Source organism: Dermochelys coriacea, chromosome 11 (assembly GCF_009764565.3).
Source record: "Dermochelys coriacea isolate rDerCor1 chromosome 11, rDerCor1.pri.v4, whole genome shotgun sequence".
Lineage (NCBI taxonomy): Eukaryota > Metazoa > Chordata > Testudines > Dermochelyidae > Dermochelys > Dermochelys coriacea.
Genome location: NC_050078.2, coordinates 11676286 through 11696477, shown reverse-complemented (window position 1 = coordinate 11696477; position 20192 = coordinate 11676286). Strand labels below are relative to the sequence as shown.

Here is a 20192-nt window from a genome sequence, read left to right as displayed (position 1 = left end):
CATGATAAGTCTTCAGTACATTAAGAAGTTGTCGTAAAGAGGAAGGTGATAAATTGTTCTCCTTATCCACTGAAGACAGGACAAAAAGTAATGGGCTTAAATTGCGGCAAGGGATATTTATGTTAGCCAGTAGGGGAAAAAAAATCCTAAATGTAAGGCTAGTTAAGCACTGGAACAAGTTACCTAGGGAGGTTGTAGAATCTCAGTCATTGGAGGTTTTTAAGAACAGGCAAACACCTGTGTGGGACAATACTTAGTCTTGCTTCAGTGCAAGAGATTGGACGAGATGGCCTGTTGAGGTTTCTTCCAGTCCTACATTTCTATGATTCTTTGATTGCACTTTTCATTTCCCCTGGAATTCTCCCTCAGAACAGGTGCATGTAGGAGCTATTCGAGCACTGTCAGGGTCTCAAATGCTCACATCCATTGCTACAGAGCTGCCTTCCCTGCCATATGTGCAGTCTAACAAGCGTGAGCATCAGAAAACAGTGTCATTTCCACTACTGGATCATAAAATATAATGAGAAATTAAGTAGTGGACTATTTAAAGTAAATCTGAAAGGCTTAATACATTCTTAAGGAGAAGTTTAAAACAATGTCTGTGTATTGATACAGAACATGTTTATAAGGATAGGACTGTCTCTCTAGAGGTTATAATATACACAGTGTCTTTCTTTCTGTTCCTGAAGAGACACTGATCACCTTTAGGAATCTCCCTCCCTCCCCCCATGATATTCAGCCGAATTTTTCATGTCCATAATTTCATCCCATTTCCTCCTTGTCCCACCTTAATAATTCTTCTCCCTCGCTAGTTTATACCCTTTTACGCTTTCCCTTCCAGCTCTTTTATTGAGCTAAACATTGTTTAAATACCTTTATGCTTTCTTTTTGCGAATACAGACTAACACGGCTGCTACTCTGAAACCTGTCTTTATGCTTTCTGTAAGGGTGAAATTCACCTCTGTGTAGAGATTGATACAAACCTAAGCACTGCTTAAATTCAACCTACACCTTGTTTGAGACTTAAGCGATGCTTAGCTCTCTGCACTTCACCTTAAAGTGTCAGGTATTATTGGTCAGCATTGGCCAGTCATGATGGCAGATTGCTATTTAGATCTTGAGCCTGCAAGTTGCTATGAATGGGGAGAGCCTTCCTTCCACACACAGCCCAAGTGAAGTCATCAACGCTGCATTTGTGTGGCGGGGTTCATCTGCTTGGAACAACGTGCAAAACTGGAGCCTAAACTTGTAATCACTCTTTTTGTTATAATTAAGATGTAATTATTTGTAGGGGTTTGTTTGCTCTTCACCACTACTGCAGATGTCCTTTAACTTTGATACAGCTTTGTATAAACAGTTGGTTTTACTCCAGTACATAAAACATACATTTTTGTGGTGCACATTCGGAGGAGTTAATGCTGCTGACATTGTTTTTTTAGTTTTGTTTTTGACATATTCCTTCTGCAGTGACTAAACCAGTTTATAACATATTCTGGGTATACTGTGTAGTGCTAGTCTCTTGATAACAAAACAGAAATTCACCTGTTTAGATTATACAGAACAAGGGAGTCAAAGGTTCTAATAAATGTCCTGGTCAGTCTTAGTGGAGTACTGTTAGTAACAATGCTGTATTCACCCTGTGTGTTCTTCCTGCTCCTTCTTTAGATTGCCTATCCCGTTCCTCCTCTTTGCATGCCTTTGTCCTTCTCTCTGTATTTGTAAAGTCTTATGAGATGCTGGGATAAAGGGAATTCTAGAAGCATTATTTCTCAGTGTCCTTTTTGGTCTCTGCTCTCCATTTCCTGTCCTATTTCTCTCTTCCTCCCCTTCTCCCCCCCCCCCTTTTTAATGGCTGTTCTCCCTCCGATCTTTATTCCTTTCTATGTGGTGTTTGCCAGGCATTAGAAATGTAGCAGAGGAAACTAGCTTGGATTTCACAATGCAGCAGTCCTTTTCCAGCACTTCCTTTCTCTAACATTCTCCATGAGTAAAGAATGACATATGGGGGAGCTAACAAACCCTAGTAGCTTGTTACTGGAGTTGGGCCTGAACCAAAATCATGACCATTTTACCTACACAATGCCACTCATACTGCAAATAGGTGCTAGATAAATGAAGCATGGTGGAAAACTAGGCATTTCAAAAGCTAAGACCATTACATTCAGCTGCAGTAGGTTTGAGTCCCCCCATTTCTTACCAAACAAGCTTCGATCTCTTGCTATCCATCCCTATGGAAAAACTTCCTGTACCATAAGCCTCTGGGACAAAACCTCATTAGAAAAGGCTCCTCTTAGACAAAAATACTTTAGGGAGAATTAGGGCAAAATCTCTTGGATGGGAACAGATGCAAAAGAAGCTGTTCTTGTTTATGGAGGGCCATGAGTATGTGCCTGTCACTGTACAAGACAACACAATCTCTACCCTCAGCAAGCTCACAAGATAAATCAAACAGCAAGTGTTCCCAAGTGACTGACAGATATTTGATGGCTTGCTATATTTGGCCACCACCAGTACATTGGCTCCATAAATGCCCTTCCTCTGAGCTTTTGAGCAGAAGCACCTACTCTTATCTGATGCATCTGTAAGGATCTAGCCAAATAAGCTGATTTTACACCATATGAATCCCTCCAGACAGACTGTAGGAGGAGTCTCCAACAATCCTGGATAATTTTTAACTAAAGGAGCTGTAGTTTAGTTATATACCCTAAAGTAAGGATAAACATAGTTCATCCTTCAGGGCATAAACCAATTGCCTCAGGGGGCAGTAAGGAATCTTTCCCATCATCACTGTTAGAGAGCTTATTCCTTCACTCTCCCACTTCCCTGGTCCTTCTCGCATGAACAGAGAGCAACAATACCCGAAGTCTGAAGGTGCAAATAATTCGATGTTTATTGGAGTGAACTTCCAGCAAGCTTAAATCCAAGTTCCTTTTTCCTTATTTTCGAATCCCAACTTAGTTCCTGTTTGCCCCTAATTTATATAGTAATATTCTTAGCTATACCTTAACCAATCATTCTACTGAAATTTAACTAACCAATCCTAACGTATTGTAACATGATTAGCTAACTAATTATATCCCACCACCTTAATTAGTTTACACCCAGCAAAATTAATTATACAGCAGACAGAAACAATCACAGAACCAGACAGAGACCATGCCAATAAACAATAGCAAAGTGGGAACTATAATGACAAAACAATACAGAAGTGAGGATTTCACAACTACATCTATAAAGACATAAGGGTTTTCCAGCTGTGTCTATTGATAAGTGAATTCTTACCAGACAGAAAACTATCAACCTAAATTTCCTTTTACATCTTCTAGGCTCTTCCCTTTCTCTGGAGGTGATAGATCGGATCCCCTTCCTAACAGCCCCAGATTGATTCGTTTGGAATGTGAGGATCTGACCATTCGCTTCCCAGCTTATGGCTGCCTCTGCTGCTTAGCCAAAGGCCTTAGCCTAAGAACAGGGCCTCAGACTGTCACAGTGAGAGACGGCCCTTACACAGATTCTTTCTTGTATACCTCTATTACTAGCTAAATGATAAACATATACCTATATTCTTGGAGTATAGGCCTTTACAGACAGGCCTGAATAGCTATATCCTAACACTCCACCCTTTTTTTTTTTTTTTTTTTTCCTTTTGGGATCCTCCTGCCCAGGTATCCCTGGAAAAACATAGGACATATGGCGACACACTTTCTGATAGGGCCAGGCATCAAGATGGAAGGTGTTGATGCTCCATCTGTCCCACTGCCCCTTGTGTAGTAAGTACCATGCCCTGCACCTTTTCTCGTACGGGCATACTACACCTATTCCAATTAGTGTTCCAGACTTCCCAGTATAGTGGGCCTGAGAAGGTTGGGTCCAGGTTGTCTAGTACACTGGGGGGGCGGCAGGGGCTTACTACATTACTTATAGGTTATAATTAGTGGCTGTTCTCTAGGGGGTTGTGCTCCCCTTGATCGTTTCCATATGCAATGTAGCACACATATAGTTAACAATACACCTGCTGCTATGATAATCCACAGCAATACCGAGAGTCCTGACCACTGCAGTATGGTCCAACATCCTGGCCACCTCCAACACACTGCTTCTCCTCCTTTGATAAGGTTAAAATTTTGTCAGTGCCATCCTGTAGAGTGTGTTATAAGTGTGTCCAACTGTTGGCGCTTGCAGCAAGTTGCTCTTGTAATCTTTGTGTACTTTTGTCCATATTGTGTGTCCATTGAATATCCACAGTGAAATTTGGTATTGTCCAAACCAATTCAACTACTTGGTACGGTATGGGGTAGTAGGTGCCAGTTCGATTGTTTACAACGATTAAGTCCACTGATCCATTGGTGCACCATAGTCCAGGTGGCAGGGTATAGAAGTTCATAATTTGATCATATACTGGAAGGATTTTGCCTCCTAGTGTTATATTGCAGGATTGCATACATTCCCAACAGAATACCCTGTACCCCATATACATTACCCCTAAATGCCCCCCCTTTGCAATAAGCCATTGATCCTGCTCCTTCATAGTCATAGGAGAGGGGCACATCCATATTCTTCCTCTGGATATACAACTGCTTAATATGACAGTCCAATTTACCCCATTCCACACATACCCCCCACCTATTTCCTAGTGGCTCCCAACGCATTCCCCCTTCCCTACTTACTCCCATAGAGTTCAAGGGAACCACTTTTATTTGCATTTCCTTCCCATGGTATCATAGTAACAATTACACAAGAACTGTCCCCACAGGTCGGAGATGTTATTTTCCAGGTAGATGGATATAGTTATATACCCTAAAGTAAGGATAAACATAGCTCATCCTTCAGGGCATAAACCAATTGTCTGAGGGGGCAGTAACGAATCTTTCCCATCATCACACATTTTGCTGAGTGTAATACAGGAGAGGGGTGAGGTGGGTTTCCATATTCCACTATGAATTTAGCACTCATGAAAGGAACTGGATTGTCAGCTGTGGAGACAAAGTCTCTGCATAAGGACAGGTGTATTAAGGAAAATGAGTTTAAATGTATCCATGCTATCCTGCCAATATACATGAACTCTGAGCTGGGTGGATTGGGGGAGGGAGGACAGTTCAGTCAACACTCAGTCTTTGGCCTCTCTTCTGAGGCTGCCAACAGGAGAGAGAGCCATGTTGGTGGTGGGTTTTGGTGACATGTATACCTGTCTAAGAACTGAACTGAGACCACCCAACTGAAATCACCTTGAGTCGAAGAGCAGCTAAAATGCATTGAGAGAGTTCCCAGTAAGGTACCTTTCCGTTTTTCCATTTCCACAGAAAAGAAAAGCAGCAAGAAAGTGGAAAGCCCACAATCTGTCCAGACAAACAAGACCTTTGCACCAGTCTTCCTTAAAGGCCTGACTGACCTCAAGGTAATGGATGGAAGCCAAGTAATAATGACTGTGGAAGTATCGGGTAAGTAACAAAGTATCAGCATTATTTAAAAGAAAAACCTTGGATGCTAGACCTACCAAATAATTAAAATGTGCAGTGTTTGCCTTTTATGTCTTAGTGAGAGAGACTTTGTAATTAAATATAATGCTTCAAGGAACCAATTTTAACAAAGCAAAAATTAGGGTCGTCTGGACTGAACCTGAAGGTGGATGAACACTGTCTATTGTTAGTGTTCAGATCTGCAGAAGGATCTCTTTATTGTAATAAGCAAAATAATATCAACTCCTTGTTGTTTAACTGAAATTAAGTCTTGAAGGGCTCATAATAGCCTGTGCTGTGAATCAGACAAGATTGAACTGCTGTCAGCTGGTGCAAGATTAGTGCTGTAGAAGAGAGATCAGCCTTACAATGAACTTTGGTAACACAATCTCTGGCAGCTAATTTGATCAGAGGATCTAAAATGTCATTTTATAGCTGACACCTTTATTATTTTTTATTTCCAAAGAGATGTACTAAAAAATACTCAACATTACCTCCTATCACAGACATCTCCATTGACATCCATGGCTCTTTGATTCCCTTGCTCACACTGAGTAGTACCTTACTATTGAGCAGTCCTATTTAGTCCATATGGGATGGTGCAAGGGGTAAAGTACTACTCAGTGTGAGTAAGGGTATCATCTACTTGACCCAGAGTTGAACTATTAAAACAAACAAACCCCAACCCTGCCACCTTTTGGCTAAGATCTTCCCTATGGAGCAACCAACATCTCATGGAAAACCTTCTACTGGAAATAATTTTGCCTGTTACAATAATTCGAGAAGGTGACTGGGAAACAGCCTTTTGGACAAAAGTTGTCATTGTACTTTGTGGTCTCACTGGGGACCTCTGGTTTAAGATAGCATCTGTTTCTTTTGGTGTTCACCTGCTGCTTCAAGTAGATACAGCTGTGTATTCCACTTAGGATCCAGCACACTGGAGCCAGAGAATTTTGCCTTGCAGTACCCTTAGGAGGCAGTGCTCATGCCTGGTGCTCATTACTCCTCCCCTGGCTATATGAGGCAGCACCACCTCAACCCCCCTCAGTTCCTTCTTACTGCCTATGGCTGGAGTCAGAGCTCTGTGTGGTTCTTAACTTTATAAACTCTCTATCATTTAGAGATTTTTCTAGTTGTATATAGTTAGTACCCTTAGTTTTAGGGTTAGTTGAGATTTAGTGTGAATTACCTTAGTTAAGCATTTCCCTGTGATACTCTCATTGTTGTGGGGGTGGGGGAAGAGCGATACCCATGTACAATGCTTGCTCTACTTGGGCAAGGCCCATGTCAGGGAGTGGTGTTCAATTTGTAAATCATCCACAAAATGGACTCAGGTGGCTAGGGACCTTTTCAGGCCACGTGGCCTGCTTCAACACCAAGGCCTATATCAAATTGAAGGTCGCCCTCGGGTTCTGAAACTGCTGCTGTTTTGCACTCTGGATCTAGTGCTTCACTGAAGAGATGGAGGAGCTGATTCCCCCCTCAAGTGCACCAAGGAAGAGTTTGCATAAGGTCAATTGAGACCATTCTGGATCTTATGGAGACTCTTCTCTTCCAGAAAGAGAATGGACCCACCCAGTGTTATTGCCAGCATGCAGGGTGGAGCAGGTCCCTCTCACCACTCCCAGGTACTGTGTAGGGAGGTTAGAGACCTGTACTGTCTACTCCAGTTCCAGCTGTGGAGTGTCCATTGTCTGGTACCTACAAGGGTGATGTCGGCAGCAGCTGTTTCCAGGCTGGTGGCATATCAGGCTGCAGTGGGCCTCCTCTGCCTTTCTGTCCTGAGCTCTGCCTTGGTCCAGAACTTTTCCAGGGCTAACCTAGTTTATAGCCCTGGTGGCTGGGTGGGCCACTGAACTTGTGTCTGTTGGCACTGCACCCCAGTTTTTCCCTTCTGCAGTCTATGGAAGTGGGGTAGTGCCAGGGTTGGTGCAAGGGACCTCCTCAGCACCAGGAAACTCCTTGTTACTGTGCTATGCTCAGTGCCACCAATGTTACTGGGGCAGCACTTGCCACCCTCCACTTCATCACCGTCAGCTACTCCTTGCACCCATGGGACACTCAGTTGAAGAGGTCGCACTCCCTCAGCTTACCCTAAGGTAAGATCACCAGGTAGATCAGTGGCAGGGACTATTGATTTGATGCCTGGACCTGCAGCAGTTCAGCTTTCCCCTTGCAGAGCCTCCAGAGTCATCCTGTCCAGGTTCATCAGTCCAAGAACGGGATCCAGCCTGCTTCAGTTAATAGCCTCTTTTTTTTGTCTCCAGATGATTCGACAGTGCCTGGCTCTTCCTCTCCTTTAGTGCCAGAGGTCTTCAAGGCCAACCAATTTTGCAGCACATGGCTGCTTCCCTGGGCATTCAAGAGGAGGGACTGAAGGAGAATACCCATTAGTTGGAGATCCTGCAGCCGCCTGCCCTTGGGAGAGTGGTTCTCTCTATTAACTGTGTGCTCCTGGAGCCTGCAAAGATTCATTTGAGCACATCAGCTTTGGTACTCCCTACTGCAAAGGGCTTGAAGAAATGCTATTTTGTAGCGAAGCAGGGATTTGAGGGCATTTACTCCCATCTGGCCCCAAATTTCCTGGTTGTAACTGCCATGAATGATAAAACCCGGCAGGGCAGATTTAAGTCCACTTCTAAGGACAAGGCGTGGAAAGATCTAAACCTCCTCTTCCCTGCAAATGTGAACTGTGAACCAGCAGGCACTGTTGTCCAAATAAGATTTTGTGAATTGGACAGCTGTCTAAGTTTGCAGATCAGTTGTCTGAAACCTCCAAGGAGAAGTTTCAGGGGTTCGTCGCCAAAGGCTGCTTGGTGGCTAAGACATTGCAGTCCACATTGAATGTCAGACACTTTGACCAGAGTGATGGCCTCAGCAGGGGCATGAGAAGGGTGTCCTTGCTGGAGAATGTGTGCATTGCTCCCGACATGCAACAGACTAAGGAGGATTTGCCCTTCCAACAGCCGAGTGCTTTTTTCAGGCAAGATGGACAAGACTCCACTTCAAGGATTCTAGGGTTACGTTACGTTTCTGGGGGGTGTGTATTCCCGCAGTGCAAAGGTGCCACTATGGTGGTCAACAGCAGCAGCAATATTGTTTACAACACACCATTGAGCAGTCTGTCCCTTCCCCAAGACAATGGTGCTACCTCAGAAAGGAGCATAAGTCTCAGAAGAGAAAGTATTCAGGTCCGGGGTTTGGCCAGTCAAAATGCCCCTTCCCTCCGATGCCCTGAGCTCCCATTTTTACTCTTTTGTCCAGAGCAATGGTCCAAGTCATCGCCTCTGTTCAGGACAGGCTGGCTAGCTATCACAATGCTTGGGGCTTGATTACCACTGACAGCTGGGTCCTGAGCACTATCAGATTTGGCTATGCCATCCAGTTTCTCTCCACTCCACTCTCTGTGATCAGAGCAGGAGACCTCACTACATATCAATGTCCTGGAGCTTCAAGCCATCTACAATACATATCACGCCTTTCTGGACTGTGTTAGGGGCTCAATGGCTCATGTATGTACCAATACCACCACAACGTATTATGTCAACAGGCAAGGGGGAGCAAAAGGGAGCACTCTCCAGGGTGCTCTGCTAAAAGGCAATCAGGTTATGGCAGTTCTGCATTGAGGAGAGTATCATTCAATAGCTGATCACTTGCCCGGTGTCCAGAATCTCCTTGCAGACCATCTCAGCAGGAATTTTTTCCTGAGTCATGGGTAGTCCCTGAAGACAAGCATCCCACAGGTCATTTAGGAGCATGGGGCATTCCAGTGATCGACCTGTTTGCTACAAGGGAAAACAGGCAGTGCTGTCTGTTCTGCTCTTGAGAGGGCCTCAGTCTGGGCTCCCTGACTGATGCCTTCTATCTCAGCTAGGAATCAGTTCTCTTGTACACTTTTCCCCCCGATCCCAATCATTCCACAGGTCATCCTCCAGCTGAAAGCAGATTGGGCCAAATTCAACCTCATTGCCCTGGCATGACTGAGACAGTGTTGTTTCTCCAGCCTTCTTATGCTGATGATTCAGCCTCCCATATCCCTTCCTCTCCATCCCAACCTACTCTCTAAAAAAAAAGTTACTTTACTGCCACACCCAAAATAATTGGTCTAATGTGGTTTCTCAGTTTCATTTGAGCCAGGGAGTGTATTTACTTGTGTTCTTTCCTAAGCCACATTCATCCCTGGAGAGCATAGTCTCCAAACATTAGATGTCAGATGTCTAACCTACCTGGGCAGGACTAAACCATTTCGTGCTTCGCCTCATTTGTGTCATATGCGGATCATATCAAGGGGCAAGTGGCTCTTCACAATGATCTCTAGGTGGATAACATCCTGTAACAAGGCTGCATACAAAATAGCTTTGGCTATACCACCTCAGCAGGTAAGAGCTCGTTCTATGACAGTGCAAGCTACGTCAATAGCATTCCTCAGTGATGTTTCAATATTGGACATTTGCAGGGCTGCCACTTTGTCCATATGAACGTTTATGAACCATTATGCCATTACTGTGTCATCCAGCGTGGATGCAAATATTGGTAGGGTGGTCTGGCAGTCCTTGTTTAGATAGAATCTAAGCCCTGCCTCTTGGGGTGGGTACTGCTTGTACGTCACCCAAGTGGGATAAGCAGCTGCATCTACTTGAAGAGGAGGAAACAGTTACTTACTGTAACTGTGGTTCTTAGAGATGATGTGGATGTATATTCCATGACCCCCTCTGTCCCCTCTGCATTGGAGCCTAGTCTTTGGGCGCTGAGCATGAAGGAACTGACAGAGGGTCAAGGCAGCACTGCCTCATATAGCCAGGGGAGGGGCTATGGGCATGCAGCACAAGCACTGCCTCCTACTGTTACTGCTAGGCACAATTCTCTGGCTCTGGTGTGCCAGGTGCGCACACACCTAAGTGGCATACACATCTGCATCACATCTCAAAGAACCACAGTTACAGTAAGTAACCATTTCTTCTGCCAGTTCTTCCCTACCTGAAATCACAATCTTTGATCACTTCCATTGTGACCCTAATAGATGATTCTGGCTTGAATCTGGGTGAGGCAGATTCAACTTTACAAGTCGGTTTTGTTTCCATGCTGATCCCATACATGGTAGTAAATAAAAAAGGAGCTCTGGCAGGGGAGATGATGCAACAAGCTGAGTTGTTTATATCAAATGTCTTTCAGAGTGTTTCATGAGTAGTGATCCAAGTCCTAGCACAAAAAAGGTACAGCACACACTAGGTAATCAGTGCAATTTGTGTCTGCTTATGCCATGGCTGAAATGGGCCTTTTCTGAGATCCTAAGAGCTGATGAGGTTGCGTCTCTTTTCAGTTGTGTTGATGCCTTTTGTTTTTTTGGTGTTGCTCAGCTAACCCACCTCCTGAAATTATCTGGCTGCACAATGGGAAAGAAATCCAAGAGACAGAAGACTTTCACTTTGAAAAGAAAGGCAATGAATACAGCCTGTACATTCAGGAGGTATTCCCTGAGGACACAGGCAAATATACCTGCGAAGCATGGAATGACTTGGGAGAAACTCAGACCCAAGCAACTTTGACTGTACAAGGTATGAAGCTTGAAGCTCTCTGAATTTAGGAAGAGCACAGAGGACAGCATTCCAGTCTGCTGGATGAGGGTCTATTTAAAGTAGATAACGTATGTAAAGTATGTTGTGGTGGATTCTGTGAGCACTCAAATCTGTGTGTCTGGGTTAAGAGCTGTTGAGCAGAAGCAACTTCTCCATTTTTACTATGGGACTTCACATTACAGTTTAAAAACCTCATCCCTGCACACTATTTCTAAGATCAATGCAAGAATTATGCTAAATGCTACTTCAGATTCTGATTATCGAGGCTTACTTAGCTATGGAATTACTGTAAACCATTTAATGCTGGTTTTTCTTTCTAATTAAAGCACTGGGCATTTGGAAAACCTGCCCAGGAGCCAGGCATGCTGGCTTCTTTTATTATTAGCACCATAAGAATAATGTGTGAGGAATACTTGGACTCTGCAATTTAAAAACAACCTCATAAACGAAGTCTGAGAAGGCAACTTCTGTGTGATGTAAATCCCATCTTTAATGTGGTTTGGGGTACAGGGAGTGGGCTCTGCCCTAAGCTAAGTGCATGGGGCTTTAGGTGCACTAAGCACCATCTCTTTTTAAAGAAAAATAGAAGGATGTAGCTTGGTCAAGTCACTTAAGTATATAAGAAGCAGTCATAAGTCTTCAGGCACTCCAGTGTTGTTTTTTTCACTGGGGCCCTCGATAAGTCAAATCTTCATTCAGTTTTCCTCTCTGATTTTGGAGGCCCAAGTTGATGTGGTTGGGCCAGTCTTTCAAATGCACTGAACATTGATAGCTCCCATTCACATTATTTAGAATTATGAGGTGCTCAGTACTTTTGAAATTTGGGCCCAAGATGTCTCAATTTGGACACCCAAAAATCAGAGTTCCAAACATTGTCCTGAATTCCTGCGTCTCAGTTTTCCTAAAATGGGATGCCTACTTCCCAGGAGTTATCTTAAATTTAATGTTTCTAAATGATTTGGAGGCAATGGGGCTTACTCCTTGGATACAGCAGACTGGCACACCTGAGTTTGCAATGAAGAGAAGGCTTTGTCTGCCTTTCCCTCTGCCTGACCCGGGATTCAGCCTTCAGGGTCAGCCTCATGGCAGATCTGTTACACTAGCTTGTAACAGCCCCATGAATCACATTCCACTGACTCCACCCCTGTTCCCAGCATGTCCCCCTACACTAGAGAAATCCTCAGCTTTCCATTTAGGGCAACTTTGTGACATGGGACTAAATCTGGCCAACAATGTGATCAATCACTGCTTAATATTAGTATTATTAAGAGTTTCTTGCAAGGCTAAAGGCCAGCTGTGTTACCAGGTTCGAAGATTATACCCTAAAGTGTTCAGAATTCCCTTGTGACCCTGTGGTTACTTTGCATATAGTGTAGTCAGTTGGATGCTCACACTTAGGTGTGGCCATTTCTCTTGCTTATTTTTTCTGAATCCCACATTGCTCCTCCATTTGTGTGCTGCAGAACCTCAGGACGGTATTCAACCCTGGTTCATTAGCAAACCACGATCTGTGACAGCGGCTCCTGGACAGAATGTCCTCATTTCCTGTGCCATCGCTGGAGACCCTTTCCCCACAGTTCATTGGTTTAAAGATGGGCAGGAAATAATGTCGGGAGCAGAGTGCGAGATCCTGCAAAACGACGACATCTTCACGCTGATCATGAGGAATGTGCAGCGCCGTCAGGCTGGGCAGTATGAAATCCAGCTCAGGTACGTGCATCACAAAAGAAATACATGGTAGCAATTTTTTTGAGGTGCAGATTTGTTGTTTCCCCAGCCCTTGGAGCACTTTGATGTAGTTATTTTCAGCCTCCTCCCACTTCCATCTCCCAAACTGCAGCTGGGCATCCCTCCCTCCTCCGTCCCTTGAACAAAACGAGACCCCTCCCATTTACATCTTCCTTTCGTAAGACCCACCCCAACTTGCGGGCAAAAACCTCCCACCACTCTAGGAAGGCATAGAGCTTTAGGCTGCCCACTTCACAGCCTTGCATTCACTCATCCCATTGGCTTACATGGTGCTGTCCTGGACAGCATGCCTGTTATACCCAATGGCCAGCCATGGCCTTTCAGTGTAACCAGTTCTTCCCCTGCTGGTTCCTGATCTTATGGAAAGGTCTGGTGGAGTTTAGCTCACTAGTTACAGCAGGGGACCAAGTTCTATTCCTGGTATTGCCCCTGTGACTCCCTTTGTGACCTTGAGAAGTCACTTCATCTTTTGGTGCAACTCCTTACCAGTTTATAAAACAGATGTTATAGGGGTTCATAAATGGTGGTAATGTGCTTTGTGATCCCCGAATCGAAGTGCTGTAGAAATGTAAAGTACTATTTTGTGACTAATAGAGTAGCTGGGTCCATGTGACAGGACAAAAGACTCATTTAAAGCTGCAACAGGAAATGAGGTGCATTTGAAAGACAAAGGGGGGCAGAGGAGGAAAGAGCGGGGGCATAATTTTCTTTATAGATGCTGAAAAAAAAAATCAAGCTTGGCCAGCAGCAATGGAAAAGGTAATATATGTATCTGATTATGGAAGTCATGGCCAAGCCTATTTGTTTACCATGCTCATAGTCCTCCCCTGCTATCTCATTGGATTTTTTTCCAATGACCCCAGCTTTTTAAGGGAATGATCCCTCTGGGAAGGGCCATTTCATATGTTTGATTCACCTTGTGGGGGGTGGAGGGGAGAAGAATGCATTTCCCGACCATCTGCTTCAAATATTTTAATTTGGAATGAGAGCCTCCTTTTCCTGACCCCTCTTTTGGGCTAAAACACCATTATACATTGCCTTTATTGATCAAGATATTCCATGCTTGGGTTAATCCCCTAAAAACCTGGAAGGTGCTTTTTAAAAATTCTCTAGGATTTGCCTTTTAATCTGTTCTTAAAATTATGCCCCTCAAATCTAGCATCAACTTTGCTGCCTTTCTGTGTCACATAGAAAGTGCTGTAGCTTTATTCCCCCTTTTGATGGTGACAATCAGACCTAGAAACATTCCCTTTATGGTCATAAACTTAATTGTCTAACTTTAGACCAATATTCTACGTTAGGTACCATACTTTGATGCATTGCCTTATTTGGCTAATTTTGTGACTTTCTGTATTAAGTTTTATTTAACTTCCATGGATCTTTGAGCCTGTGACATCGGGGAAAAAAATCAATTTGCTCCGATTGTTCCATAGGCTACCTTTTTAGTCCAGATTAAACTGTCCACTAGTCAGACAGGAATTCTTCAATTCTATTCATTCTTTCTTGCACGAGTTATTTTTTTCTACCCTATAGAGCACACTGTGCAGCATACATGAGGACGCTAAAATTTTAAAGGAGAACAGAGGAGTCACAACACTGATTCATTTGGGTACGTCTTCACTGCAGAGTTAGCCTGGGCTTTTACTCGCCTAACCCTGCCTCCCCTCCAGACACACAAACTTCTCATTCAGGTTAAGTGATGCTTTCAACCCATGCTAGGTGGTTTGACTGAGGGTGTGGGCTAGAAGCCCATATTCTGTGTTTATTCAGGCTGGTAACCCACCTTGCAGTGAGGACACAGGATTAATCATTCAAGTGCTGATAGTCCATGACTTCTGTGTGCCCAGAAGGAAAGACTGCTTCTCCCACAACTCACTGGGAGTGGCTCAGCTCACTGCAGCACAAAATAACCATGGGGCATGTCCCCAGAAGTCCTAGTGACACACGGGTGAATACAGTACTAGTGAGGACACAGTAACTCAAGTGTGACTTTGCAGTGTGGCACTCCCAAGCCAGGATAACTTGGATGCTGATCACCCAGGCTAACTCTGCAGCAAGGACATACCTAAAATGGAAGGCTTACCATACCATAAACGTGCTATAGAATAGAAGGTACAGCTAAGAGCAGAAAATTCTGTAACAAAGCCAGTGCCATAGGAGATTTCTGGTGGGCTTGATGCAGATATGAAATAGTAAACTGAAGAAAGCATAACAGAGAGGCTACATAAAAGTTAAAGTTTATTCCCTAATCCTTTTACAACAAGAATTGTTGGGGAATCACACACAGATCAGTGCACTCATTTTGTTTGTTCTATTCCATAATAAAGATATGTTGCAATTATTGCTGGGTGAATTTTGAAATCCCTGTTTACACAGTTCTGATTTGTAAAAGTTTCAGTTACTATTCAGAGAGTAGAAACAAAACAGTGTGCTTTAGGTAACCAACCACTCACCATAAATAATAGCCTCAGAAATTTCAGCTGGTATAAATCAGCATAGCTCCATTGTCTTCCATTGAGCTGCACTAATTGACAGCAACCGACAATCTGGCCCAACATGAATAGTTCATGAGCAGCCCACGTTCTCCTGCACACTCGATTGTTTGTGGAGTATGGAAATACATTTATTTCCAATCTAACCATTATCTGGGGCAGTGACAGCTGAGTCTATTTTCCTTCTCTTTAACTGCATGGCTCTGGGAGGCTAGATGACTCTGTCAGTGCTACTGGATTTTATGATAGCATGTAATCGGGTTCACCACTCACCAGTAGTCTGGCGCTTCCTCCTGGTCACTCCGGGGATTAGCTCTTCAAGTTGCACACCACCACACCATCTCTCTCTCAGGTCTCAGAGTAGCAGCCGTTTTAGTCTGTATTCGCAAAAAGAAAAGGAGTACTTGTGGCACCTTAGAGACTAACAAAATTATTTGAGCATAAGCTTTCATGAGCTACAGCTCACTTCATTGGATGCATTTGGTGGAAAATACAGTGGGGAGATTTATATATACACACAGAGAACATGAAACAATGGGTTTTATCTTACACACTGTAAGGAGAGTGATCACTTAAGATAAGCCATCACCAGCAGCAGGTGTGGGAAAGGAGGAAAACCTTTCATGGTGACAAGCAAGGTGGGCCATTTCCAGCAGTTAACAAGAACATCTGAGGAACAGTGGGGGGTGGGATGGGGGGAGAAATAACATGGGGAAATAGTTTTACTTTGTGCAATGACTCATCCATTCCCAGTCTCTATTCAAGCCTAAGTTAATTGTATCCAGTTTGCAAATTAATTCCAATTCAGCAGTCTCTTGTTGGAGTCTGGTTTTGAAGTTTTTTTGTTGAAGGATAGCCACCCTCAGGTCTGTAATTGAGTGACTGGAGAGATAGAAGTGTTCTCTGACTGGTTTTTGAATGTTATAATTCTTGACGTCTGATTTGTGTCCATTTTATTCTTTTATGTAGAGACTGTTCAGTTTGACCAATGTACATGGCAAAGGGGCATTGCTGACACTTGATGGCATATATCACATTGGTAGATGCGCAGGTGAACGAGCCTGTGATAGTGTGGCTGATGTGATTCGGCCCTATGATGGTGTCCCCTGAATAGATATGTGGACACAGTTGGCAACGGGCTTTGTGGCAAGGATAGGTTCCTGGGTTAGTGGTTCTGTTGTGTGGTGTGTGGTTGCTGGTGAGTATTTGCTTCAGGTTGGGGGGCTGTCTGTAAGCAAGGACTGGCCTGTCTCCCAAGATCTGTGAGAGTGATGGGTCGTCCTTCAGGATAGATTGTAGATCCTTGATGATGCGTTGGAGAGGTTTTAGTTGGGGGCTGAAGGTGATGGCTAGTGGCGTTCTGTTATTTTCTTTGTTGGGCCTGTCCTGTAGTAGGTGACTTCTGGGTACTCTTCTGGCTCTGTCAATCTGTTTCTTCACTTCAGCAGGTGGGTATTGTAGTTGTAGGAATGCATGATAGAGATCTTGTAGGTGTTTGTCTCTGTCTGAGGGGTTGGAGCAAATGCGGTTATATCGTAGAGCTTGGCTGTAGACAATGGATCGTGTGGTATGATGTGGATGAAAGCTAGAGGCATGTAGGTAGGAATAGCGGTCAGTAGCTTTCCGATATAGGGTGGTGTTTATGTGACCATCGCGTATTAGCACCGTAGTGTCCAGGAAGTGGATCTCTTGTGTGGACTGGTCCAGGCTGAGGTTGATGGTGGGATGGAAATTGTTGAAATCCTGGTGGAATTCCTCAAGGGCTTCTTTTCCATGGGTCCAGATGATGAAGATGTCATCAACGTAGCGCAAGTAGAGTAGGGGATTAGGGGACGAGAGCTGAGGAAGCGTTGTTCTAAGTCAGCCATAAAAATGTTGGCATACTGTGGGGCCATGCGGGTACCCATCGCAGTGCCGCTGATTTGAAGGTATACATTGTCCCCAAATGTGAAATAGTTATGGGTGAGGACAAAGTCACAAAGTTCAGCCACCAGGTTAGCTGTGATATTATCGGGGATACTGTTCCTGACAGCTTGTAGTCCATCTTCGTGTGGAATGTTGGTGTAGAGGGCTTCTACATCCATAGTGGCTAGGATGGTGTTTTTAGGAAGATCACCAATGGATTGTAGTTTCCTCAGGAAGTCAGTGGTGTCTCTCAGGTCTGTTGCTCCTCTCTCAACCCAGGAGCTGCAGTGTCTTCTTGTTGCACCTTAGAGACTAACAAATTTATTAGAGCATAAGCTTTCATGAGCTACAGCTCACTTCATCGGATGCATCGGATGAAGTGAGCTGTAGCTCACGAAAGCTTATGCTCTAATAAATTTGTTAGTCTCTAAGGTGCCACAAGTACTCCTTTTCTTTTTGCGAATACAGACTAACACGGCTGCTACTCTGAAAAGTGTCTTCTTTGTGACTCTGCCCTCAGGCTAGGTCACTTGGCATCCCCCCCACCAGGGGTATATCAAAGTCTTTCCTTCAGCAGCCCTAGGCAGTTTTCCCAGGCCCATTCATTGCTTCAGGTGCCTTCAATGGCTGGTAGGGGAATCTGGACCCATCCTCTATTCTGGGTTCCAATTCAGAGACCCTCAGCCTAGCAGTTCTGTGCTTTACTCTCCCAGCCCTCATTAGTCATTCCCTGGACTGCTTCCTACTACTCTTGGTTGGGTCCGGTCCCGTCCCGTCCCGTCCCGTCCCGTCAAGTACTAGCTCCAAACCCTCCTCCCTCTTTCCAGAGAGTGACTGCTCTCTCCCAGCAACAGCCCCTGTCTGTTGCCAGCTTCCTGGCTTTATAGGCCCCACCTATTACAGCCCAGCTGAACTGCTTGCAATCAATTCCTTGCATCCTGGCTCTTCCTCCAGGTGCAGCCTGTGAAGTTAATTAGCCTAGCTGGCCACTTTCAGTCCTGTGTGGGATAGATACCCCATCACATAGTATAGCTGAGAAATCCCAACTATAGAGCAGGCTGGTAATATAGTGTACCAGAAGATCTTAAAACATAGTCTATTTTTCTTCAAATGAAGTGTATTTTACCATTTCTCGTATTAATTTTATATAGCACCTTGCACAAGCCATAAAGCACTTGCACGGTGACATGCTGCCCCCTGAAGCTGATGGCAAAACTCCCATTGAATTCTACAGGGACACCTTTAAAGAATTAGAGACTGATCAAGTGTGATATTCTATCTATCTTAGGTGTTTCTAAGATGCCTTTCTCTGAGGTTTCTAAGCACTACCAACTGTTATTCATGTCTTCCCCAATTTTCCATTTGCATTGACTATCCACAAATTCAAAAAACATGTTAAAAATCTTTAGGCCTCTTACCTTCATTTTTCCACTCTATTGTGTCCCAGTTAATTCACACAGGCATACAACCCAGTCTGGTTATTGTGTTCTGTCAGTGATTATTATTTAGCTCCCTTTCTTCTTCCCTATTCCTTCCATAAATGCTAACTGGCCTATTTACTTACCTTGTGCCTTTGGGGTGGAATGCTGAATGTCAAGGGACATTGGTTAAGCTGATACTATTCCTTGTTTTAAAACTAAACAGAACTCAGTTCTTTGTGCTAGCTGTGTTTGTTTTCATTACCTTAGCAATGTTTTACTGACATGTTATTGTAAAGGGCCATAGGAATGGTGTTGCACAAATTAGTATAAATAGAGGGATCAAATCACCCACTCCTGAGCTGCAGCCATTGAAATGGAAACAGCAGCCTGTATAGCTGCACCAGCAACGCTGCTCAGTTGAGAGATAAGGGAGCAGAATCCGGTTGCTGATACAACAGTGTAAATCAGATCCTGGTCCAGGAAGTGAAGAAAAATTGTTTTAGCCAATTAAAGGTAAGCAGTGCTTTTTAATTAGGGAAATGGAAACACCTTTCCCCCCACTGCACTCTGCCAGTGATGCCTGCTTTGATACACCTTATCGTCATCTCATCTAGCCAAAATCTCTGTGCTTCTTTACAGTGCTCTCTCTTTCCTGACTCACCTTCCCTGGTGTAAACAGGGACAACAGGAGTAATTGGAGAAGTCCCCAAATCCTAAAGCCAAGCCATTGTCTCCATAATAGCATAGTCTTGCAATCATCCTCTTGCTTCTTCTGCAAATCTTCTGCTCTGCTTACGTCACCACCCTATCCCCATAATAGTCGAGCCCTTCCCCAACATTTAAATAGAGCAATAACAATTGCTCTTTCTTCGTCCTTAGCAGCCTCTTTGAAAGTTTGATTAGTTTTGATTACTTTATATAGAGTTTTTGAGGGTGTGAAGAAAACCTAAGGTTAGCTCCCCCTCCTCATGAGCCAAGGATACCTTGAATTTCATTGAGTAAAGGTAATTTGCAGAGCAATTGGATGTCCCAGATTGCACCCAGTGGCAGTTATCCTTTAGAAACAATGGTCTGGCTGGGGGAATGTGTTACTCGTTTCTGTGCAAATCCTGTGCTCTATCAACATGCTCTGTGTTTTTAAGCAAGAAAGCAGTGACCTCCCCTCCACATTGTCTCTTGTCCCCTTTTCCATTACAAAGTTGCCAAACCCTAATAAAGGTGTAAAATACTTTTGGCCCAATCCTTGGCTGCGTAAATCAGTGTAGACCCTTTGAAGCTGACGATCTGGCCCAGTATGGTTAGTGAGTTTTTTTAGGGTTAAAACTTTGCATGATCTGGATGTTGTTCCCATGTAACTGCCTCTGAGCAAAGAGTTGCCAAACTCTACTCTGAATCCTCACAACAAGGGTCCCTAAAGCACGAGATCTGCAGCTAGAGGTCAACTTGTTGGCCCTTTTTCCGTTAATTTTTAGAAAGCATAATTCACTCCGCAGCTCTTGTTTCACACACCACCACCCAGCAGGAATCTTCAACATGGCCCCTTACTTCAGCTAGCTGTGCTCCTCCTTTGCTTCCCACTTTCTGGGGACACGC

At 44.1% G+C, this 20192-nt stretch overlaps 1 protein-coding gene across 6 annotated transcripts in view; it reads left to right on the top strand.

Annotated features, from left to right (window-relative positions):
• Window positions 1-20192, top strand: part of MYLK (myosin light chain kinase) — a 334343-nt gene that overhangs the window by 215199 nt on the left and 98952 nt on the right. For 5 of the 6 annotated variants that reach the window (XM_038421966.2, XM_038421969.2, XM_043504948.1 and 2 more), the window contains 3 exons: window positions 5301-5438; window positions 10814-11011; window positions 12496-12742. In XM_038421966.2, coding sequence (XP_038277894.1) covers window positions 5301-5438; window positions 10814-11011; window positions 12496-12742 — 583 coding nt within the window. The remainder of the gene's footprint in view (window positions 1-5300; window positions 5439-10813; window positions 11012-12495; window positions 12743-20192) is intronic. The other variant, XM_043504946.1, reaches the window with a different exon arrangement.